Consider the following 13,935-nt stretch of genomic DNA (forward strand, 5'->3'; position numbering starts at 1 on the left):
GATCCTTCAGCTTGCACGAGTGGTCCCTCCGTCCAGACGTCGCCCTCTCACTCTTCCAGAGGTGGGGTCGTCCCCGGATGGACCTCTTCGCGTCCAGGGAGAACAGGAAGTGTCGAGCATTCTGCTCCTTCCAGGGTCGGGAGCCAGGGTCTATAGCAGATGCCTTCCTGATCCCATGGGCAACCCACCTGTTTTATGCGTTCCCTCCCGTTCCGCTGATACACAGGGTTCTCCTCAAGGTGCGCAGAGACAGAGCTCGGGTGATTCTCATAGCTCCAGCATGGGCCAGACAGCACTGGTACCCCATGTTGCTGGACCTCTCAGTGGCCAACCCAGTTGCCCTGCCCCTACATCTGGACCTGATCACCCAGGACCACAGTAGGCTCTGTCACCCGGACCTTCAGTCTCTGCACCTTATGGCATGGCTCCTGCGTGGTTGACAGGCTCCGAGTTACGCTGCTCTACCCCGGTTCGGGAGGTTCTCCTGGGCAGCAGAAAGCCTTCCACCAGGGTGCAGCTGAGACCACACCCTGCCTTTCTTCCCAAGGTGGTCTCAGCTTTCCACATTAACCAGAAGATCTTCCTCCCCGTCTTTTTCCCAAAACCCCATTCGTCCCGCAGGGAGCAACAGCTCCACTCGTTAGATGTCCGTCGGGCGCTAGCATTTTATGTGGACAGGACCAAACCGTTCCGCAAGTCTCCCCAGTTATTCGTGGCGGTAGCGGACCGGGTCAAGAGGCTACTGATTTCCTCGCAGAGGATATCTTCCTGGGTTACCTCCTGCATCAGGACCTGCTACGACCTGGCCCACGTTCCGACGGGCCGTGTGACTGCTCACTCCACCAGAGCACAGGCATCATCGCTGGCCTTCCTTGCCCGCGTGCCAATCCAAGAGATTTGTAGGGCGGCGACCTGGTCATCGGTCCAGACATTCGCTTCCCATTACGCCCTGGTTCAGCAGTCCAGAGATGATGCGGCCTTTGGCTCTGCTGTACTCCAGGCCGCGACCTCTCACTCCGACCCCACCGCCTAGGTAAGGCTTGGGATTCACCTACCTGGAATGGATATGAGCAATCACTCGAAGAAGAAAAGACGGTTACTCATCGTTGTAACTGTTGTTCTTCGAGATGTGTTGCTCATATCCATTCCACACCCGCCCTCCTTCCCTACTGTCGGAGTAGCCGGCAAGAAGGAACTGAGGAGCGGGCGGGCCGGCAGGGGTATATATCTAGTGCCATAGTGGCGCCACTCTAGGGGGCGACCTGCCGGCCCACTGGAGTTGCTAGGGTAAAAAGTTTCCAGCAAGCGTGCACGCGCGGCGCATACACCTACCTGGAATGGATATGAGCAACACATCTCGAAGAACAACAGTTACAATGGTGAGTAACCGTCTTTTCTTCAAGATGTTTTGTGTCACAGGATGTTTTATCTCCTGCTCTTCTTCCCCTCAGTGGCAGAGTCTGCCAGGTTTCTTAGTTGAGAAGGAACTGGAGCAGCAGTGGGTCTACACCTCCCTGTGTGCCCTCACCTCAAGCTCCAGGTGTGGCACTGCAACACTGTTTACAGTCTCTGGTGCATGCACCTCCTCCACTGGAACTTCCCCAAAGAGCAGGTATCCTGCAAATGGAGCCATTCCTGTTAGAGTAGCACTTGAATAGAAACAGGCCTGCAGGCCCTGTGCTCACCCATACCTGCTCCAATTTGTCTCCAGCCTTCTCAAGGTTGCCACCAGTTGGGTTTAGGACAGCATAATTCCTAAAGAGCTATCAAGCAAGGCTTTCCTGTTTTCTTTGCTTCTCTCATGGAAGTATAAAGGGCACCTTACCTCTTAACTGTGTTCAGTCCTGAACTCTGTTTTGAGACAGCTCTTCCCCCCTCCCCTACAGTGAGGCACGTGGTTGCCTTGCGAAGAACCTTTTTTTTTTAACTGCATGACAGACAAAAAAGTGCAGAATGGCTTTTCCTGCTGTGTCTTTTTACACTGATAAGTCCCCGGGGATGTGATTTTTACTTGTACAGTTTAAAACGCTGTTGTTGACTTGTGTCACCATTAGAAGTGTCCTGAATATTCTATCCCACCATGCTCTCACTGGGGCAGTGTGCTGCTGCCTCTGACACCTGCTTTAGTCAGGAAGCCAGGCTTGACCTAGTCTTTCCTAGCCCTACTGTTGCACTGTAGAATTGCCACTAATGCCACAATTGAATATTCTGTTCTGCAACACAGGGGCACCCTTCCCTGCAGGGGTGGGGATGCAATTCTGGGTGCCTCTAAATCCCACTGCACAGTGCAGCCTTCTCCTATTAGCTAAATTCCAAACCAAGCCATAACGATTAAGACCCATTTCAGCTGGAAACAGGGACAAGAGGTGAGGCGATTTCAGAGTCACTGAGTGAGATAAAGACCAATTCTCTGCTCCTGTAAAGGATTCCTCTTTCCCTCCAGGCACTCAGAGAGCAGGCATCCATCTTAAACCCCACAGAGACCTGCAATAGCAAAGCAAAGGAAGGTTCACCCACCATCCCCAACCCTGCTGGAGAAAACCACCAAAGCTCTCCCAAGATGCACTTTATTTACAACCCCAAAGACTAAAGGAAAGTAAGAATCTAGTGTTATTTCATGAGTAGTTTGTGCTCACAAACAAGTGCTTTCATTGCTAAAGTCACAGACGCCATGGAGCAAAGCTACCCTACAGCAGTAGTGATGCTCCACTCCTAGCTTACAGGCCTCAGCCTCTTCCCACAGGGCAGGGGCTGAGTTAGTCTCCCTGAGCCAGCTCAGGCCTGAACCCACTTCCTGAGCTAAGATGATGCCAAAATATACAGATATGTCTAGAGATCTTTTTGGTTAATTTAAAGTAACACAGTTAGAGGCTAAAACAACAGTATGATACTCCCGCCAGCTAAGAGAGAACTGGGGCTTGCCTCCACACTTGAGAAAAAGCCCCATCCCCAAAGGCAGTTACAGTTGGTTGCTCCCTTAGGCACATCTTGTCAGCACCCCCATCCATCCCTTACACTGCTAGAGCAACAAGACAAAAAAATCTTTCACCGAGGGAGGCTTCTAAAGCACAAGAGTCAGGGAAGCTCAAGTCAGCCAGTGGTTCTGTGCATTCCTCAGCTCCCTCTGGGTGCTTGATAATTGCAGGGTCCATTGAGGGGGGAGGCTGTCTCTTCACCTGCTGCCCTCACATTCTGGGATCCAGCGGCACTTAGAGACAGTGAGCAGATCTGTGTGTCTGTTCAACATCCCTAGGACAGTAGGGAGAGGGGCTATGAGGCAGGTTAAAATCCTCTCCCAGAGAAGCAGCAGGGTGGGCCAAAAAGGAAGCTAGAGATCTGGCCGGTAGAGTACCCATCTCCGCCTCTGAGCAGGGCTTACAGTTGGGGGCAAGGGAACACATGGGACTGAGAGCTGGGCAGCTGGTGCAGGGTGTGCTGCAAAGACTAGGCGAAGGAGGGTGGCAGCCCTCCAGCCACCCAGTGCCTAGGGGGAAGTGCCTAGCTGAGCTGGAGAGGCTGTTGCTTCAGCTGGGCTGAGAGCAGCCACGGGTTGGGGGGGGGGGGCAGGGGGAGGAGAGTGTGTGTTGAGTGTGGCAGTCTAGAAGGTCCGCAGTGGGCGGGGTCAGCCATCTATGTCCCAGCTGAAGAGATGGTGCTTCACCAGCATGTCCTGCACTCCTTCCTTCAGCGGCTTCTTCTCCTTCTCCTGCAGGAGGACAGGAAAGGGCCAAGAGTCACTAAGCAGCCATATGCAGGTGCCATCAGACTCTACCACTGCAGGTGGGGGAGAAGGGAAGTGACTTCTGTAGGCAGCTGCTGTCCCCTACCACTTGCTCTCTCCCCTACCAGGCCCAATGTCTCAACGCTGCAGTCTGGTTGGGGTATGGAGGGAACACGTAACTAACTGGTGCTCAGGCACACCACCTGCCCCTAGCCCTTCACTGCTGGTGCAGCTGAATGAGTCAGAACCTTGTTCTCCAGGGGTCCAGTGCTCACTCTCTTAGCCAAGAGAGGAGGAAGCAAGCAGAGAAGCCATGCCCTTTGGGGTATGAATAAGAACTGGTGTGGGAAGAGCCTGCAGTTTACTCCACCTCCACTAATCCCACCAGGAGGGCAGAGGTTGATTTGGCGATTCTCAGGAGAGCGACAACCCACCACACCGCAGGACTCCATGCAGCTGAGGGGCCTCGCCCTGGCTCTGCTAGACTCAGACCCAGGCGGAGGCTGCTCCACTGGGAAGGGAGTGTTCCTTGGCTCACAGGGCAGGGAGACAACCAGGCATCAAGTTCAATGTCAATTTGCATCAAGGCGCCTTGAATAAAGTGCTGTCTGCAGCATGGGGGCTGTTCAACGTGCCAGGAAATGGGGAGGGCATGCTACTCTTGGGGCAAGGGGGGGGTCCAGGCCCACTCAGCCTGGTCACTCACCTCTCTCTTAATAGGAAGTTCCCAGTCCTGAGAGAGACTGAATGCAAATCTGGAGAGGACCCTGCAATACAACAAGGCAATGGTTATGCCCTTACAAAATCATCCCTGCCATGTGACTGTAGCAGACTTGCAGCTTTTATTAGAAAAAAAGAGACATTTCTAGCCCTCAGACTGTGGAAAAAAGCTTGAAAACACGACCTAATTGCAACTGATGCAGAGATGTCTGCCTGAGTCTGCAGGTAGCCTGAAACAACAGTTCAGAGAGGTGTGAGCTGCCCCATGCATCTCAATGGGAAGTTAACAACATCCACTGCTCTGGGGCCCTGCCCCTACCACCCAGCAGAGGACTACATGTGACAGGAGGAGGAGGGTGTAGCAGGCCCAGACCAACATAATATACACTGTGGGCTTCTACGACTGCTTCCCTCCACCTCTCTGGGACAGGAAGTGGGGATCCCCGCTCACCATTGCCACTCTAGATGGTGAGTGCGCCCAGAGCAAGGGGGAACTCTCAAGCACTGGAATACCTTCATTTGGCCCTGCCCTTACCCACCAGGGCCGGGATTCTCACCACACACAGACCTTGAGAGAAACAGAGGCAGCTGAGCTCACCCTAGTGTCAAACAGAAGCCTGGGAGCTGATCCTCAAACCCTTCTGCAGGCAGCTGGGGGCAAGCGAGGGGAGGCTGGAGAGCACTGAGCCTTCTCCCCAACCCCCCGGTCCCGATGGAGAAACTGAGCGTCAGTGAGCTGGCCAAGGTGCAGCAGCGCTGGGACTAGAGTTTTGCAGGTGCTCACTCATTGCTCCTCAGGGCCCCCTCCCTGAGCTTGCTTTGCCCCCTCCCCACCTAGTCTGTACCAAACCCAGGGGGCCGGTAAAGGTGTTCATGGCAAATCCTTCATTACAGGGCAACAGCTCCCCACAGTGCATCCCATCGGTGCCCCGGCAGGCTCAGCCTCACCCGGTGAGGACTCTCCTTGTTCACACAGGGCCTCTCGGCACTTGGCCAGCTGAGCCCCAGTCAGGGCTGGAAAGTTTTCCTCAAATAGTGTCCCATCAGCTGGGCCGTTCTGTTGCACGGTTGGAGTTTACAATGGAACCTGCTCTCACGTCCTGACAGTGAGCAGGGTGGGATGCAGGGGGGTGGTATTAGGAGCAAAGCAGCAGCTACATGCAGACAACTGCTGCCTCTACAAGGGAATCCACTCCCCCTGCTTCAAGAACTTCCCAAGGAGAATGTGGGACCCTGAGCTGCAGCCATAGTAACACCATAGCTGCTCCAGGCCGGCTGCCAGCTCCTAGGATGGGATCCTGTCGCACTCCAGCCTGGGTGAAGGGGGATGGAACAGGTCGGTGAAGGGCAAAAGCCATTTCCAGCAGGAAGATGGGAGGTGGCAGCAGTGGTAGAGGCAGTGATGGAAGGTGTGTCCCTGACCCAGGCTTGGCCTGGAGCTGGTCCCTGAGCCAGCAGCAAAGCACCCAGGAACTGGTTCATTTCCCCTCCTCCCATGCAGTGTTGGAGGGAACAGGAGTGCTGCGGGTGGGGAAGCCCAAGCGCACCTGCTGCTCCCCCAGCAGGGCAGGTGTGGATGGGGAAGGAGAGAAGCTATTCAGTTTGCTTCAGCTCTGCCACTAGACTGAAGCCAAGTTCCCCCACCATCTCGCCATTTAAACTGGGTCTTGGTCCTCTGGCTGGCTTGATGGTTGACCCTCATCTAGGCCTCCAGTCGCTGAGCCTGTGGCCGGTAACCCCTCCTGGCTGAGCCTTTGGGGAACGAATCATATCATTACCAGATCCCAGTACAGGCACTGTCAGCAGCTTCTCCTCCCTGCTGGATTCACACTGCCCAGCCCCACGAGGTGCTAGACCAAGCATGGGCCACACTGGGGTATGGAAATTGTATGGCGGGCCATGAATGCTCATGGAATTGGGGTAAGGGTGCAGGAGGGATTGAGGGCTCTGCCTGGGGTTGCGGGCTCTGGGGTGGAGCCAGAAATGAGTTCGGAGTGCAGGAGAGGGCTCTGGATTGGAGTGGGGGTGAGAGCTCTGGGGTGGGACTGAGAATGAGGAGTTTGGGATGTGGGAGGGGGCTCCAGACTGGGAGCAATGGGTTCAGAGGGTTGGAGGGAGGATGTCAGGGGTGCAGGCTCCAAATGGCACTTACCGCAAGCAGCTCCTGGAAGCATGTCCCCCCTCTCCAGTTCCGAGGCATGGCCAGGCGGCTCTGCACGGTGCCCCATCTGCAGGCACCATCCCTGCAGCTCCTATTGGCCGGGAACTGCAGCCAATGGGAGCTATAGGGCGGTGCCTGCAGACGGGGCAGTGCACAGAACTGCCTGGCCATGCCTCCATGTACTACATAGGAGCTGATGGGGGGTCATGCCAGTTGCTTCCTGGGAGCTGCGTGGAGTGGGGCAAGTCCCCGACCCCACTCCCTGGTTGGAGCTGAGGGCCAGATTATATGGTCTGATGGGCCAGATAAGGCCTGAGGGATGTAGTTTGCCCACCCCTGTGCTAGACTCTGGGGAGTGTGGGTCCTCAGAGCAGGGAGGGGCTTTGGGAGTTGCTCCATTACAGCAGGCTCAGTGCAAAGCAGCTGGAGGCCTGAGAGCAGCAGCCCTGTGTGTAGATGCTGCTTCCCACATATACCCTCACCAGGCCCTGTTCTTGATCAGAAAGTGAGAGAGAGAGTCCCATTCATGTCAAACACTGTAAACAGCAGCTGCTGCTCTGGGGCGTTTAGGAGGAAATCCCCACGAGTGTGTGAGGAGGTGGGTGTGACACGAATGGTTATTGTGGCAGGTTACACAAACGGCAGCCCACTTGGCTGCTGCAGCACGACAACCAGCCGAATGCTCAATAGCGAGGGGTCTGCAAAGGCCAGGAGGGCGCTGCAGCACGTGGTTGAGTACGCGAGGGGGGCCGTACTCACCTGAGCTCACACTTGATCTGCACCCAGCCAGGACTGCGCAGGAAGGACCAGGGGTGGAACCATTTCTCCACTGTCTGCAGGCTCGAGCACAGCACCTCCAGCCACAGGTGCAGGACCTGCTCACTGCACGAAGGGAGGAGGAAGAGTCACTAGGAGCCAGGGCAGTTATCAGAGGGCTGGGTGGCCTCTCCCTCTGGGACAAAGTGATTCCCATCCAGTTCCTGACCACAACCCATCAGTCTCTTCCTCTACAGCAACAGGGAGGACACCAGGGAATTGTTCCCTCAGGGGAGAGTCTGGATCAAGTGTACCTGAAAATAAGACACTGGCTCCTGGTGGTGGCCACTAGGGATGTAAAAGGTTAAACGGTTAACCTGTAAGCGTTAGGCTGACTGTTAACCAGAACTTAACCGTTAACCCCCATGGCTGGCCCCGGCCATGCTGTGCCGGCAGGACACTGCCCTCGGCCGTGCTGGGTGGGCTGGAGCAGCCCCGGCCATGCTGGGCCCCAGCCCCTGCTGCCCCGCTGCTGGAACAACAACAGTTAACAGTTAACCGCTTAAACAATATAATTTTAATTGTTTAACTGGTTAGCGTTTTTAACCAATATTTATATCCCTAGTAGCCCCCTGGGGGACGACAGAGCTTGCTGACTCAAGCTGTGTCGGGGAGGAGACTAAAATAACTACTGCTTCCCAGCTTGACCCAGCTGGCTCCAAGCACCCTGCAGCCCCCTGGCTGCCTCCCCAGATCCCCCCGCCCATCCAACCTGGCCCCAGCCCTTCACCGTCCCGCCTCCTACTCACTCCCATCCCGCCACAAGTTCATCACCGAAGCAACACTCAAGGAAACGGGCTGAATGACTCACTTGAGTCCAATGCAGATGAGGGAGCGAAGCTTCACGTCCATCTGAGCGTGCGCAGCGTCGTGCGTCATGTTCACGGACTGCACTGCCTGCTAGGCGGGAGGAGGCTGTTACTACGTTCCACGGGGGGCTCCCACATGGACAGTCACTACAGCTACACAGCCCAGTGCACGCTCTCCCTGCAGTTCCCCTTTGCTCAGTGCCATCTCAGAGCTCTCTTTACCACCCCCTGCAGGGGTCACCTGGGCCACAGCTCCAGTAGCCTTCCCTACAGCGCCACCTGCTGGAAGTAGCTCTGGGCTCTTGCTGGGAGAGGCTGAGAGCAGTTGAACGGGCTGCACAGACCAGGCAAAGGTGTAGAGGTGGGTCTGGCAGATCTGGCCTGGAGACTCCAGGAATTAAAGATTATGTCATGAGATGAAATCTCCAAGAATACATCCAACCAAAACTGGCAACCCTAATCTAGCCCCTGTGCGGGCAGGGCAAGGTGCTCACCCGGTAAAGCAGTTCCTCTGGAGTTAGAACTTTTCCATCTTCATCCAGCCTACAAAACCAAAGCAGAAACCCAGCTTACCCCACAGAGCTATCTGCTGACTGGGGCAAGACACTGCCAGGCAGAAGCGCACCCCAGAGATGGGACCCACGCTGCTCGGAGAAACACCCAGCTCAGCTACTGCCACCAGGGGACTGGGGCTGGGGGTCCCGATGCTGGCTACTGCTAGGGGCTGAGATACAGCCACAGCCATACCACACAGGAACGGGGGTTTTCAGGGACAAGAACCACCTGTCAGTCCAATGTGCGGTCTATGTCAGCATGGCTTCACTAGCAGTCCCAGGCAGGGCAGTGCAGGGCCCTGCCCATTCAGAAGAAGGAACGTGTCATGACTCAGAAGGAAAGAACGACCTTTCCAGGCAGGAGAGAGGAGCGCAGGTTTGACAAGGAGGACTTGGGCAGGAGGATGCAAACCTGTCAGTACGACTAGAGCAGCCTCACCTGTAAGTCTTACAGAGCACGAGGCGGGAGTACACCGAGTCGAAGTCTCGTTCCACCTCCCGTCCAGCAGCCTGAGGGGAAGAGGATGCAGTCAGAGCTACAGGCCGTTGATAGCACCCCCCGCCCTCCAGCAGCAGCACCCCTTCTCCTCCCTGCAGCAGAAGCGGGACAGACTCCAAGATGCCCAGCAGGGAAGAAAGCTGAGAGAAGGCTGTGTTCCTGTAGTCCTGCTGGACCACAGCCCCGCTATCGCTACATCCCCTCCCCGTTGTTCCCCTGTCCCCGAGTGCCATTCTCACCTCTTCGATAAACAGCCAGGGGTGGCAGGGCCCCCCCAGCAGGGACGGCTTCTTTAACCCATGCTCAAATATAGACTTCAGTGCTGGACAGAGCGTCCCTCGGACCAAGTCTGTCACCCCCTCTGTGACCGAGTCGTCGCCAGCAACAGAGTACTGAGGAATGAAAGGAATTAGCTCTTAGCCTCTTAGAGAGGGAGACAGCCCCCCCAGGGCAGAGAGCTGTGGGGTGGGAACACAGAGCCGTACCTCTTCTCCAGACAGGCCTCCCACCCAGCCTCCTCTATCTCCTTTCGTCACCCAGTCTAGACACTCCCCTACCCCACAGCCTCAGCGACTGGAAGTTGGTGCCTGAGCGCAGAACTTGGTTTGCTGGGTTGTACCGACCTCCAGACTAGCAGGTCTGTGGGGAGCGAGGCTGGTTCCATCAAAACTTAGCTCTTGGCAGGGCCCCCTCCCCATGCTCTCAGTGACCACAGCCGAGGGCTCTCTCACACTCACAGAGCTAATTCCTACCCCGGCCACACTCAGGGCCCAATGCAGCCCATACATCTCTCTCCAGGCAGGGACTTTAAACTGTGGGAAGCCAGACATCCGCAGGGCCCCTGAAAGGATACTCACGGGGTTAACACCATTGACTTTGGGTCAGAAGATGTGGGACTTATTTCTGGCTCTGCACAGACTGCCTGTGTGACCTTTGACAAGTCAATCCATCACTCTGTGCCTCAGACTCCTATGTGTAATGGGGAAGGAGAAGACACTTCTCTATCTCACAGGGTGTGTGTGTCTCATTCCCTCAGGGCTTTGAAACACAGACTCTGGGGTGGGATGGGCTACAGAAAGATTCATATTTTGCAACATTTGCAGGATGTCACCTCTTGGGTTCTCCTTGAGCCAGACTGTGGCTGTAGGGACCTCAGTCACTGCACAAGACTACCTCCCATCCCACCCTGTGGATCTCCATCTCCCCACCATGTTGTGGGTAAACATTCAGCAAATGCCCAAGGAAACTACCACCATCTGACCACACTATTACGCTACATCCTGCCAGTGGGGCAGAGGAAAAGTGGCATATAAACATGGATAGCCAGGAGGAGTCATGGCAGCAGGGAAGACACGCATGGGTGTTGGTAAGAAGGTCAGTGGGGTTTGCAAGGTGACCTACAAAATACAGGAATTTTTACCTCTTTACTCCGTTCATCCAAGACCTCCACAAATTTTGCAGGAAACCAACCTAGAAAGAAGAGACAAAGGGTGAACCTGAGACACCAGGACACCCTCACATGGACATGAATGAAAACCCAGACTGGCTGCAAGTCCTGGGGGAGGAGGAGGAGAAAAGAGGCGGGTTCCTCTGTGCCCTGGAGGGGCCTGTGGGCCCAACCTGAAGAAGACGACAAGCAGCACTGGAGCCTCTCAGTGTGTGTCAGGAAATCCAAACAGCTGCAAGCCTGATGTCATTGAGGGGCATTTTCCCTACAAGCACCACAGACAGCACCAGCTCCCATGCTTCAGAGCAGCCCCCTACCCATCCTCACCCTGACTGTGAAAGTGCACTTCAGTTACTGCATCTGCTGGGAATAATGAGCAAACCTAGCAAGGAGCTGCGCCCCCACCCCACCTCCACACCCCTCTCTCCTGCTAGCCATGCACAGTGTGAGATGTGCATTCCCAGGCAGCTCCCCAATGGGGCTCAGCAGAGCCTTTGGCTATATGGGCAGGAACTCAAATGAAAGGCAAACCCACACAGCTCCCTGAGACAGGGAGGGCAGAGATGCCAGAGCCTCGCTGAGGGCAGCAGCATCTGTGGAACATTAGCAATTCCACTCTCCTCCCCCTGTCTCTGGAGCCCCTCCCCCCACCTTTCCCATAGCCCACCCTCACCCACCAGCTTTGTCTGTTCTCACCTCTCAGTCCATTCAGCTCCCCCACCCAACAGTGCTCATCCTTTTGGGATATGATCTGAAAGAACGAAGAGGAGAGCAAGCGATTGGAGAGAGACACAAACCCTGACTCACAAGGGCCATGGAACGGGAGCAAGGAGGCAAAACGGGGCTGGAACCAGTGCAGTGTCAGGCTTTCCCTCTCCATATATCCCACCCGGGACAGCTGGGATGTATTGCCATGGAAACAGTGTCACCTCAGAGAGAGTAAGTATGTGCATGTGGGGCAAGGAATCACTTTTTTCTCAACCATCAGAGGTTGACAGGAGGACTGACTGACTGAAATTCAAGCCACCAACCAGCTTTCATTACAGGCGCGTGCTGCCCAGACACCAGAGACAGGAGTAACAACACCCGTAGCTGGGTTCTTTGTGAGGACTGAACCTGGAACCCTGAATCCAAAAGCGTAAGCCTCTCCCATCTGAGCTACAGGACCAAGCCCATGAGCTCAGCGGCTGTAGCAGTCTCTTTATGTGGTTCAGCCACTAGATGGGGCTCTAGGGCTGCTATGGGTTACGCAGGCACCCTGGGCAAGAGGCAGGAGATCCTGAGGGTGGGAGAAGAGGAGTTAAATGATGATCATCCACTGTGCCAACCCCTCCTCCCTTTTTCTTCCCCAGTGGTGGTTCTGTTGGCCCCACAATACATAGGGGTGAAAGCCTAGTTCTACCCACCATGCGGGCGCAGGACGATGCTGCCAACACAACACACCCCACATCTGACAGCTATTCAGAGCAACAGCTTCTCGTGTTTTGATGGGCAGCGGTTTTCCCTTTCCTTCCTCCCTCACCCATCCTGGGGTGTAAGGAAGTGGTGCCAGGTTTCCATGCTATTGGGTGCCCTGAGATGATGGCTGGCCCGGCCCAGCGCCCTGATGGCACAGAGCACTGAGCTAACTCAGAGTTCAAATCTTATCTGCCTTTCACTCTAGGGGAGTGGGGACTTTCTGACAGCCAGGGTGACTCACTAACCAGTTACAGCAGGAGGCAGCAAGCATTCCCAAAGGAATTCTGTGTCCTGCCTGGATCAGCCAGAACCCCTGCCACAGACTGCACAACCAGCAACCCAGCACAGGTCTCTGGGAGGGATACCCCAGCCTGACTCCCCAGGGAGAGGGCTCTAAGGGGGATGAAACACTCGCCCCACGTGGTAGCTCGAAGTGGGCGCCTGTAACATGCCCTCTCTGAAAGGGGGCAGAGAGGGCGTATCACACCGTGGGATTCTGCTCCCCCCCGCAGCCCTCGTACTGTGATGATGTCGTTCTTGCGGAAGCCCAGCTCATCGTCATCATGGCGCTCGAAATCCAGCAGTGCCTTGGCTCGGCGCCGGCGGTTCTGGGAACATGCCACGTAGTTTTCATGGTCCCGCTGGTGGCTCTCCATGGTGTAATCCGGAGTTAGGTCCTGAGTTTGTGCAGAAGAGAAGCACAGAGGAGCAGTAAGAAGGTGACTAGATGTGCTGGGATGCCCCCCCATGTTCAGTACCACTCTCTGCTCCCTCGCCCAGTGGACAGATTAGCTCTGCTAACTCCAGGATCAAGCATGGCAGGCAATGCCACCTGGGACAGGCAATGTGCAACAAACAGATCCTGACCATGGGGGATCTCCCTGAAATCCGGCAGCTCCTCCAGGGCTAAGGGTAGGGGGACCCAGACTTGGCCATGCAGCATGAGGGATCCAGGTTTAGCCTTGTGCAGTGCGCCCCCACTCACAATGCTACAGTTCTTTGGATCCACGCACTGAAAGTGCCGTGCCACCTGCAGGATCGCCTCACGAAGGTCAGCCACCAGCTCCGTCTGCTTGATGTTCTTGGCCTTCAGTGCCTCCAAATCATCCTCACCTGGGAATGTGGGACACACATGGGAAACCCTCAATCTCACGCTGGGAAAAAAGATGGCTGTCCCCTCCCTCAGCCTGAGCAGAGACAATTACATCAGCTCCCTCTGGTCAAGACTGTAACAGTTGCTCTGACCCCACCTGAACATCTGGGCCCCATTCATGGCTAACAGGAAAGGGGGCAGTATGAGGGGAGAGAGAGAAACAAAATACTGCATCCTGTCACCCTAAGCCCAGGCACCTCTACGCCAAGCACACAGGGGACCAGGACTGGGGCTGGATTCAGCCTCCTTTTCCCCATGCCAACAAAGGGGAGACCAGTAGGAGACAGGAGAAAACAGACCGTTCTCAGCTGAGACAGATGCTCATAAGCTGTCTGACCCCATCTGAAGAGGGCCAGTTGCTCAGCTCCCTCTCGCTGTCTATGCACTTCCTAGGCAGGGAAACGACAGGGACTCTGTGCACTTCCTTTGCCCCTCAGGGTCCTCCACTGCCTCCTCTCTATCCCCCTGCACGAAGGGTTTGGCCCTGCTCCCATCCAAGTCACTGTTAATACTCCCACTGACTCCGAGGGAGCAGGATCAGCCCTAAACGAGCCCTCATCAACCATTTCCCTGCCTGCCTTAATGTGGGGCATGTGC

The 13,935-nt window shown here is 55.7% G+C and overlaps 1 protein-coding gene across 4 annotated transcripts in view; it reads right to left on the bottom strand.

Moving 5' to 3' along the window:
* Positions 1 to 3,468: 3,468 nt before the first annotated feature.
* SGSM3 (small G protein signaling modulator 3) overlaps positions 3,469 to 13,935 on the bottom strand; it is a 63,796-nt gene continuing 53,329 nt past the window's right edge. For 3 of the 4 annotated variants that reach the window (XM_050917037.1, XM_050917029.1, XM_050917046.1), the window contains 11 exons: positions 13,171 to 13,298; positions 12,707 to 12,862; positions 11,424 to 11,478; positions 10,701 to 10,750; positions 9,520 to 9,672; positions 9,221 to 9,291; positions 8,722 to 8,770; positions 8,230 to 8,315; positions 7,362 to 7,484; positions 4,428 to 4,488; positions 3,469 to 3,706 (listed from right to left, as the gene is read on the bottom strand). In XM_050917037.1, the coding sequence (XP_050772994.1) occupies positions 3,623 to 3,706; positions 4,428 to 4,488; positions 7,362 to 7,484; positions 8,230 to 8,315; positions 8,722 to 8,770; positions 9,221 to 9,291; positions 9,520 to 9,672; positions 10,701 to 10,750; positions 11,424 to 11,478; positions 12,707 to 12,862; positions 13,171 to 13,298 (1,016 nt within the window). In that variant the 3' untranslated portion in view covers positions 3,469 to 3,622. The remainder of the gene's footprint in view (positions 3,707 to 4,427; positions 4,489 to 7,361; positions 7,485 to 8,229; positions 8,316 to 8,721; positions 8,771 to 9,220; positions 9,292 to 9,519; positions 9,673 to 10,700; positions 10,751 to 11,423; positions 11,479 to 12,706; positions 12,863 to 13,170; positions 13,299 to 13,935) is intronic. The other variant, XM_050917055.1, reaches the window with a different exon arrangement.

The sequence above is a fragment of the Gopherus flavomarginatus genome, chromosome 1 (genome assembly GCF_025201925.1).
Source record: "Gopherus flavomarginatus isolate rGopFla2 chromosome 1, rGopFla2.mat.asm, whole genome shotgun sequence".
Taxonomy (NCBI): Eukaryota; Metazoa; Chordata; order Testudines; family Testudinidae; genus Gopherus; species Gopherus flavomarginatus.